This window comes from Arabidopsis thaliana (assembly GCF_000001735.4).
Source record: "Arabidopsis thaliana chromosome 1 sequence".
In the NCBI taxonomy this organism is placed as follows: domain Eukaryota; kingdom Viridiplantae; phylum Streptophyta; class Magnoliopsida; order Brassicales; family Brassicaceae; genus Arabidopsis; species Arabidopsis thaliana.
The window spans coordinates 8,877,673-8,887,060 of record NC_003070.9 but is presented as its reverse complement, the minus strand read 5'-3'; the positions used below and the strand labels follow the sequence as shown (position 1 = coordinate 8,887,060).

General features: G+C 34.0%; 3 protein-coding genes across 5 annotated transcripts; 1 reads left to right on the top strand and 2 right to left on the bottom strand.

Annotated features, from left to right (window-relative positions):
- Positions 1–283: 283 nt before the first annotated feature.
- Positions 284–2,041, bottom strand: MYB116 (myb domain protein 116; the record flags this gene model as incomplete). 3 transcript variants are annotated; one of them, NM_001332675.1, is made up of 4 exons in its annotated part: positions 284–540; positions 809–1,360; positions 1,441–1,555; positions 1,701–1,851. In NM_001332675.1, the coding sequence occupies 4 exons, from the start codon at positions 1,849–1,851 to the stop codon at positions 432–434; spliced, it is 927 nt and encodes a 308-aa protein (NP_001321760.1). In that variant the 3' UTR covers positions 284–431. The 3 variants fall into 3 exon arrangements, with proteins under 3 accessions (NP_001321760.1, NP_564230.1, NP_001031091.1); NM_102344.3 differs by lacking the exon at positions 284–540 and having other exon boundaries at positions 640–1,360; positions 1,441–1,570; positions 1,701–2,041; NM_001036014.2 differs by lacking the exon at positions 284–540 and having other exon boundaries at positions 741–1,360.
- A 2,919-nt stretch (positions 2,042–4,960) lies between these two features.
- CES (basic helix-loop-helix (bHLH) DNA-binding superfamily protein) lies at positions 4,961–6,794 on the top strand. The gene is made up of 6 exons (NM_102343.4): positions 4,961–5,232; positions 5,317–5,486; positions 5,573–5,638; positions 6,108–6,176; positions 6,284–6,364; positions 6,451–6,794. The coding sequence occupies exons 1-6, from the start codon at positions 5,043–5,045 to the stop codon at positions 6,544–6,546; spliced, it is 672 nt and encodes a 223-aa protein (NP_564229.1). The 5' UTR covers positions 4,961–5,042; the 3' UTR covers positions 6,547–6,794.
- On the bottom strand, positions 6,673–9,271 carry AT1G25320 (Leucine-rich repeat protein kinase family protein). Its single transcript, NM_102342.2, has 2 exons — positions 7,600–9,271; positions 6,673–7,515 (listed from the first exon to the last, which is right to left on the bottom strand). Exons 1-2 carry the CDS (start codon positions 9,071–9,073, stop codon positions 6,881–6,883), a joined length of 2,109 nt encoding a protein of 702 aa, NP_564228.1. The 5' UTR covers positions 9,074–9,271; the 3' UTR covers positions 6,673–6,880.
- Between the last annotated feature and the right edge of the window lie 117 nt (positions 9,272–9,388).

Genomic DNA, 9,388 nt, shown 5'->3' with positions numbered 1-9,388 from the left:
AAATGGCAAAATGCAGTGGATTTACATGTATCATATAAAGTTTAATTAGATTTTATCTAATTTTATATTCCCAATTAGTAAATCGAATGTTTTCTGTATACTAACTTTTTACTTTTATTCTTTTAATGTTTACTTTCAAACTAACCAACTTCATGGAATTAATGAAGGTCAGTATCTTGCTTTTGGTCGAGGCATACAAAAGTAAAGGAGAAGAAAAATTAAGTAATTCTAATCGAACTACGAATGTCTTTGGTTCTAATTATATATATATATATATATATATATATAATGCAACATTATTTACAGACTTTCCATCGACTTACTAACCATGCACACATCTAATTTTCTAAAGAGATAAAGAATCAATTTTTTTCTAGAATCTTGACTATCTCCCATCAATTTTCTTGGATTTCATATCACTATATGAATCCCTACCTTTTGGATTCTTTCACATGTAGAAGTGAGATAAGATTTGTTCTCCTCAGAAGATCCAAACTAACGAGAACGAGAACTGTTTGATCTTCAAAGATTAGGATTTTTCTGTAGGGAAGACAATTATAAACTATTAGTCTTTCAGTTGTCACTTCCTCATTTTAGTCAACATGCAAATTTCTTGAACTAATTATTTTCTTACGTAAAAAAATTTCGTATACCAAAATTAAGCTTAAACATTTTTTTCATTAAAAACTATAATAAGAACACATTTTTAAGGAATCCAAAACAATCAAAATTTAATAAAAGACCGATAAACCCCTCCAAGTTGTAAGAAGTACATAAATATAATATAACCTAATTAAAGTGTGCATACTCGTTAAACTGCCAAATGTCATCCATGTTCCACATTAGATCTTGTGTCACATCATCCTCGTACTTGGAATCAGCCACGTGACAATCATGCAATGCTGAAATGTCTGAACTGCCCATAACGGCCACCATGTACTCCTCCTCTAGGCAAGGGAAGGAGCTATAAACCTCACTCACACATTGACTACTACCCCCTCGTGATCCTTCCAAGGACATTGTGGTTTCAAGATCAGAAAAATCCATGAATTGTGAAGTTTTCTTGAGATCTTCTGACATGGAAGTGGAACAATCCATGTTGTTGAAACCCAAATCTTTGCTGTCTCGTAAAATTGGTCCAAGTAAATCAGGAGCATTAGCTTTAATATTGTTGGTGTATGAGTTGTCTTTAATCTCGTTGATCAGTCTTGGAAACCAAAAGCTACGAACAACTTCTATGAACTTGTGGCTATTGGAATCTATGTTGAGCTGGCGTGCTTGTTTCTGGACTCTAGTTCTCCAGTAGTTTTTGATATCGTTGTCTGTTCTTCCTGGTAAATACTTCGAAATTTTTGACCACCTAATTAAGAAGCAACATGTTACACGTTAGATTATAAGAAAATTATAAAGCTAAAGAGAGCATTTGAGTAACTAACTTACCTATTACCCCATTTAGAATGGAGCTCAAGGATTAAAAGTTGTTCTTGAGGAGTGAGATTCCCACGCTTTATGTCGGGTTTAAGGTAATTCAACCATCTCAATCTACAACTTTTTCCTGCTCTCTTTAGCCCTGTTTTTTTGTTTTTTTGTAAAAAGAGATCAAACTTTTAATACAAAAATATGAAGTGGGAGGAAGACATTTTCACCAATTGCATTTTGTTGGAATAGTACAAAGAAAACATAAAAGAAAAGAATATTACCAGAAGATTTAGCGAGCAGATTCCATCGGCCTTCACCGTTATGGGAAATGTAATTGGTGAGAAGAGTGTCTTCCTCGAGTGTCCAAGGCCCTTTCCTCTGCTCTGCACCCTCTTCATTTCCATTACACTTCTTCTTTGTTATATTTGACATATTAATATGTTCTCTTTCTAATTGTAATTAAAATATTTCAGTTTTACGCTTTATTTGTGTTTGTGTGTGTAGAGAGGGGAGAGAGAGCCGTGAGATAAAAATAGACTAAGAGAGAGGCTTTTATGATTTGGGAAGTGAAAGTGAATTCAATGGTTGTATGGAATTTATAGACTCGTGATATTGGATAATGTTCGTACTTTCTTTATATAGATCATGATTATTCAACCACTAGAAATTTTAAAGTATTGACGCATATATTTTGGAATTGTTTAAAATTAACATTATATCATTTCTTTTATATAATTATTTGTTTTATTGTATTTTATGCTTTCCACTCTAATAGTTATTTACACTTTAAGGGTTATAAATAAATATACTATATATATTTGTTATGCAGGGACGATATGTTGTAGAGACTAGTCAGTAATTCTACGCTTGTACGTAGTTTTTTCATAGAACTAACAATGAAGAAAAAGATATCATTGGTTTTAAGAAAACCAATTTGAAAAGGAAAAACAATTTTTACTATGATTTAATACATTTCTGAACCTATATAGGGGTAGATGCTGAATTCGAGTCTTGTATACTATATTTAATGAGATATGTGTTTGTGAATTCACCACACACATTGTTAAAAGGCAAAACGGCCGGGGTCTAGTGAAAGCATGAACCAAAAAATGTTTTTAAAAAATTGGTTACAGAAACGAATAATTCATCTATTTAAAACTACATCAGAAGTAATAACGAGCTAAAAGAACAGGCTTTGCAACTTGTTAAAAGTACAGGCATTTAAGTTCGACGTATTAAAAATCAATCATATCTTGGCACCGCGAAGTCACCATCTTGGATTAAGATACTCTAAAGCAACACGTGTCATTCTTGGATAGTTGGATACTATTCATTCTCAAATTCTTGATAATTTGAGAACTGAGAAACATAAAAAGAAATTCGTTTTTATGGATAATTGAATAACACAACTTCTATTTCAAGATAAGTTTAGTGGGGCAGAACAAAAGTGAAAAGATAGAAACACATGGAAAGAAGAATAGAGACAACATGGGGTGGAGACAGCAGAGTAATTAAGATTTCCAAATATAGAATTAGTGGTAAATTGTGCCCATCAGTTTTTTTGTGTGGAAACTCATTAGTGATTAGTTAAAAAATATATTTTATCCTTCTTACAAAGATGAAGTTTTTAGAGATTTCACGTTATTTAAGAGATAATATATAATGATTATTTTAACTTTACATATTTACTTTTACATAAAAATGATACTTTTATTTGATGACACAAAAGATTGTAATTATATATTCGGTGCATTGAGGGAAGAGAGAATGTTGGAATGTGTCTTTTAATTAATGTAAAAAACTAGTCTTACGACTGAATTTTTTTTTTTACAAAAAATTAGAAACCATGTAGTAATGATTAATGAAGAGCAAAATAGGAAAAAAATTCTAAATTTTGTATTGATAACATAAAACGTTTATAGAGACTTTTTTTTCTTTAAAAATCTATCTTTAAAAACATAATGAGTATATATATATATGAACTCGGTCAGCTGATCCCATCAATCTCAAAAAAGATGCACCAAAATTCTATTATGTGGACTCGTCGCCAACACCTAGATGTTGGACTATCACACTTGCCGATGGTGTTATAATGCCGACTCGTGACGTTTTTAGAGCCCACTTGATCCGAGGACGACACTATGGTAACAAACAATCATCTTTAGGCACAAAAACAAAAACAAAAGCAATCATAAATCATAATTAGGAATAAATGGCTCAATGAGGATTTTACTGGAAGTCTGCAAGACTGCTCTCAATGGCCGGTTGAATTCACCACTCCCCTGTCGGTTTTTTTCAAATTATTGGTCTGGTTCAATTGTGGTCGCCCCTTTATTATTATCTCCCCCATTTTTCTATGGGCTAAAAAAAGGTGGGCCTAGAAAGGCCCAGTAAATAAAATTTCATGAATAAGTCCTCTTTCCTTAGTAATACATATTAGGCATAGGAAATTATTAAAGAGATTGTCCAATTTATGTTGACCATTTTTAAGTAACGTAAAGGTAAAATGAAAGTAGGGGAAACGAAACAAAATTAATGTGAAAGCGAGATATTCCCAACGTAGAACTATTAGTAATTGAATAGTTGCCTCATTATTGATGTAAGAAAATGGAAAGTAGTAAAGCCAATCTTTATCAATGGAGATGGGCTTGGATTTTTCTGCTTCCTCACAATCATATCCATGTCATTAAAGTCAAATTTCCTAATTTCTTTACTTAAAACATTGATTGAAAAATTTAATCACATGTTAATCGTAACAGTTGTGGAGAAAATAATCGTATCCACTCTAGGTTCTTAAGTCTCTTCCAACCATCCAAACCTTCAAACTAAGATATGCATCCTTTTGATTACTATGTTATTTTAGTTTTGCCATCTACAGCCTCTGTAAGTCTTTGAAACTGCCTAGACCACTTCAAAACTCACACTTAACTTATTTTGAGAAAATATTATATTAACTTATTTTGAGAAAATATTATATAAATCTTATTATTTTCTTACAATATTTATTATTTTCTTACAATATCGATTTAAGTTTTACCAAAAACACAAATGGTCCAAATTTTTTAAATAATAATAATAATAATAATAATAATAATAAAACAAAAGTTTTACCAAAAACAATGTAAGTATTTCCGGCAACTAGCCGAGATAGCCGCTTAATGTTAAGTCGTCGTACTTAAGTTTTGTCCGATAGCCTAATAATGCAAAACTTGTGATGATCGCTCGTAGATCATTAATGCAATTTCTTCGGTTTCAATTTGGCACCATACTTGTTACATTAAAAGGGATACTCAAAAGGTCCCGACAAGTTAGATATATCTAACATTGAACATGGGTCCCACAAAATCTACTGCACAGTGATAAATGGAAACCTAGCTACGAGTGTCTCTTTGGTCTCACACGCTTCTTTCTCATTCTCACCAAAAGTCACACAATACATGAGCAAATAACCAAATCATTTAAAAACTTAACTTATTAAATATTTCACCCCATCTTAGACATTTCTATCTATATAAACAATCACAACTCAATTGCAAGTTTTATAACTGTCTTAGAGAAAGAAAAAAAACAAAACTAGCTCACAAAAAGGAAATCATATTTTGATTTAATTTGTAGTGTCTCTAATGGCACGGTTTGAGCCATATAACTATAATAATGGTCATGATCCTTTCTTTGCACACATTAACCAAAATCCAGAGCTAATAAATCTGGACTTACCAGCTTCTACCCCTTCCAGTTTCATGCTTTTCTCCAATGGAGCTTTAGTTGATGCCAATCACAATAATTCTCACTTCTTCCCAAATTTATTGCACGGTGAAAATTTTATAATTTTATTGTTTGTGGGAAAAACTGTTATATCTATGTTTATGTGTGTTCTGATGAAGCTAGAAATCGCAGGTAATACGAGAAGAAAAGGAAATAAAGAAGAGAGTGGGTCGAAGAGAAGAAGAAAGAGGTCGGAAGAGGAAGAAGCCATGAATGGAGATGAGACTCAGAAGCCAAAAGATGTTGTTCATGTCCGAGCTAAGAGAGGTCAAGCTACTGATAGCCATAGTTTGGCTGAAAGGGTAATTCTACAAATACATATATACTCAAAAGTACAAAAAACTTCACTTTTCTTAGTTGTGTTGGATTCTTTGTGGAATGCATAAAGGTACGAAGAGAGAAGATCAATGAAAGGCTGAAATGCTTACAAGACCTTGTTCCAGGATGCTACAAGGTACTTGAATTAACGCAAACCCTAATATTTCTTTTTGTTTGTTTGTTGTCTACAACTCCCTAATTTTTGTTTTGTAATTAAAATAAAATCAACAAAACTCTAAAAACAAGTAACTCTAGATAAATTAGTTACCTCTAAATCCAAGTAACTCTGGTGCTATTTTTTGGTTTAAAAACACTTTTTAAAGATAATTTTTCAAGCTCACAATTCTTTAACTATTAATATTTTTTTTCTATGTATCATTGAATTAAAGTGTAAAAAATTAGGAATCATGTGATAGAATATTTTAAAACTATAGAAATAATTAGTTTTTGTTTTTGTTTTTTCGGAACGCCAAAATCTAAAAGGGTGTGGCAGCGTCTCTTACGTAAATGAACAGATTGTTTTTTTGTATAGCGATTTTTTTTTTCCACAGTAATAAATCAAAATGGGTTTATTCTCTATAATGATAATTCAAAACGTGATGCAGGCAATGGGAATGGCAGTGATGCTTGATGTCATCATAGATTATGTACGATCACTCCAGAATCAAATCGAGGTTAGTTAGGCCATTGATTTCACTCTTCAAAGTTCAAACATCCCATTAACTTTTATAATATCCCACTAATACTTAAATGTTTTCCTGCTTTGGCCTCTTGACTACAGTTTTTGTCCATGAAACTCTCAGCGGCAAGTGCATGTTACGACCTTAATTCTTTGGATATTGAGCCAACGGATATATTTCAGGTAACTATCACATAATATTACATGATTAAAATTATAATAAGATAAAACATTTTCATGGATTTGTATTAACAAAAAAATGATTACAGGGAGGGAATATTCATAGTGCAGCAGAGATGGAAAGGATTTTAAGAGAAAGCGTTGGAACACAGCCTCCTAATTTCAGTTCAACATTACCCTTTTGATCATAAGAAAATTATGAATTTTCAGAGAAATTATTCTCTTTTTCTATAATTAAACTCCATAAATAAGGACTTACCATGATCAGTATATATAGGTTTATCTATCTTTTGTGTGTGACGTCAGTATACTTTTATCATAAATGTGTAACCTTATGATTATGAAGCTTATCCATATAGTATGTACCATGAAAATGAGTAAAGCTATATGTTACAAAGAAACTCTATTTGAAGTAACATAAGATTTCGATATTACAAGGGGAACTAACAACAACAGTAAGACTTTTCCTTTAAACACATTACATACACACAATTGACTTGCAACCGTTTTTGTTACGAGTCACTGAAGGCAAATTTGGGTCAAAGCATCAGCGATATGCTTCATCGGTGGACGTTTCTCGGGGCTAGTACTAACACAAGCCATTGCAATTTTCAACACGGCGATGACCTCTTCTTCAATCTCTGTGTCATTAGGCACCAAATAAGGATCCAAAATGTCTGACATCTCTTTCTTCTCATCGATACACATTTGTATCCACTTGACTATCTCCATTTCCGATTTACCCACGAAAACAATCGGTAATCTTCCCGTTATCATCTCTAGCAAGATCACTCCGAATGAGTATACATCCCATTTCTGTGATGGCTTCACTGTTGCTTTAGTGGCTTCAGGAGCCAGATAAAATGAGCTCAAGTTTGCAGATGATCCAATCGATGAGGCGGTCTTGTTGGATGGTCGGTCAACTGTAGTTGATTCCAATGTTCCAGCAATGCTAGAGAGGTGCATAAGTCCGAAATCCGAGATATGAGGCTCCATATCCTGTCCCAACAGTATATTGCTGAGTTTCAGAGATCCATGAACATACTTTTTAGGACTAAACTCGTGAAGATACACCAGCCCTCTTGAGATTCCCCTCATTATCTTTAACCGAACTCCCCAAGACAGAGGCTTGAATGACACCATTCCAGGATTTCCTAAGCATACACAAAAACCAAAATTGAGTTTTCAAGACAGAGAAACGATATGAGAAGTATTATCATAAAGGTTTTATAGTTTACCGTGGAGTGCATTGGTAAGGCTTCCATTAGGAATGTAGTCGTAGATGAGAAGTTTCTCTTCAACTGACCAATAATAAGCTTTAAGACTAACGATATTCGGATGCCTTAGCTTCCCAATTGCTTCAACTTCTGTCTGAAACTCCTTGCATCTTTGGGAACCTCCTTCTCCCAGTCTCCTAACAGCGACCGTTAGACCATCTTCGAGGACAACTTTATACACAATCCCGTTCCCGCCTTTTCCAAGAACGAAAGCTGAAGCCTTAAGCAGCTCATCTAAATCCAAAGCAATATGTTTATCCAACAGAACAAGATCTTGTTGTGGCTCAAGATTTTCCGAAGAAGGGGACTCTGATCCATCTCTTCTGAAACAGAAGGAACCTTTCTTTTCTTTCCCTTCTTTCTCCAACACATAGCCTTCCTCATCCACACTATTACGACGTGCACAAATCTTCAAGTAACAACAAGAGAAGAGAAATCCCACAATGCAGATTCCAATGAAATCACAAACCACAATTGCAACAATAGCAGTTTTACTTAAACCTTCTCCTTTCTTTGACCCTCCTCCACCTTGCTCGTTGTTATCCGGTACAAAAGGGTGAGAAGTTGAAGAACTATCCGTATCTGGCAAACAAGGATCCTTCAATGGAGGGCCACAGAGTCTTGGATTCCCCAAGAATGCAGTTGGTCCTCTGTTCACCAAAGCACCGGTTTGTGGGATTGGTCCACTCAAGTTGTTGTAAGCTAGATTGACATAAACTTTCTCAGGCAAATTCCCCAAACTAGCTGGAATCGAGCCACTAAACGAATTATGAGACAAATCAAGAGTTCCTTGCAATCTAGTCAAATTCCCCAAATCATCAGGAACAAGACCAATAAGATTGTTAGAAGAAAGATCAAGCTTCTGCAAAGAAGCCAAAGACTGACCAAATCCACTAGGAACAGAACCAGTGAGATTATTCTGACTCAAATCAAAGCTCCTAAGCCTATTACACTTCAAAACCGATTCTGGAATAGACCCATTAAGAGAATTACGAGAAAGATCCAAAATTTGCAGAAACTTTAAGTCACCAATCTCATTTGGAATGGACCCAGACAAGAAATTCCCATAAAGAACCAAACTTTGAAGACCTTGAGCCTTAAAAAGCTCAACAGGTAAGTTCCCACTAAGCTCATTGCTTCTCAAATTCAAATGACGGAGATTAGAGAGTAAACCAAGAGAAGAAGGAAGATAACCTAAAAGTTTCTTCTTTGGGATGCTAAGAGAGACAACAACCTTGTTATCATCACAAGTGACTCCATTCCAAGAACAAGGGTTTTGATTCTCTGAGTTCCAATTGCTTAAAGAACCATCTGGATCTTTTGAAATAGACTGCTTCAGAGTTAAAAGAGCAAACCCTTCGTCGTTTAGAGCATTCAATTCGCCATTGAAGTTCCAGATAAGAAGAAACATGAATAAAAGAGATCCCACCGACATTTCGGAGGAATCAGTACAAAAAAGTAGCAGAATTTGGACAAGAGTTTACTTTTGGTAATGGAGATATCAAGAATGAGAAGAGTTTGCGGAGATTGATGAGAGAATTGGAGAGAGAAGAGCAGTGAGAGTGTGAAAGCATGAAAAGGGACTGTGAGAGACGTTGATAGAAGATTCGGGCTTCCTAAGTTGGACCTTTGGACTTTGGTATCTATCTATAAATATCCCAACTTTTTTTTTTTGAGATCAACAATTTATTAGTATTTTTATTTATACAAATTTCTGTTTTCATTTATTGGTGAATTAAAATCAATGTTG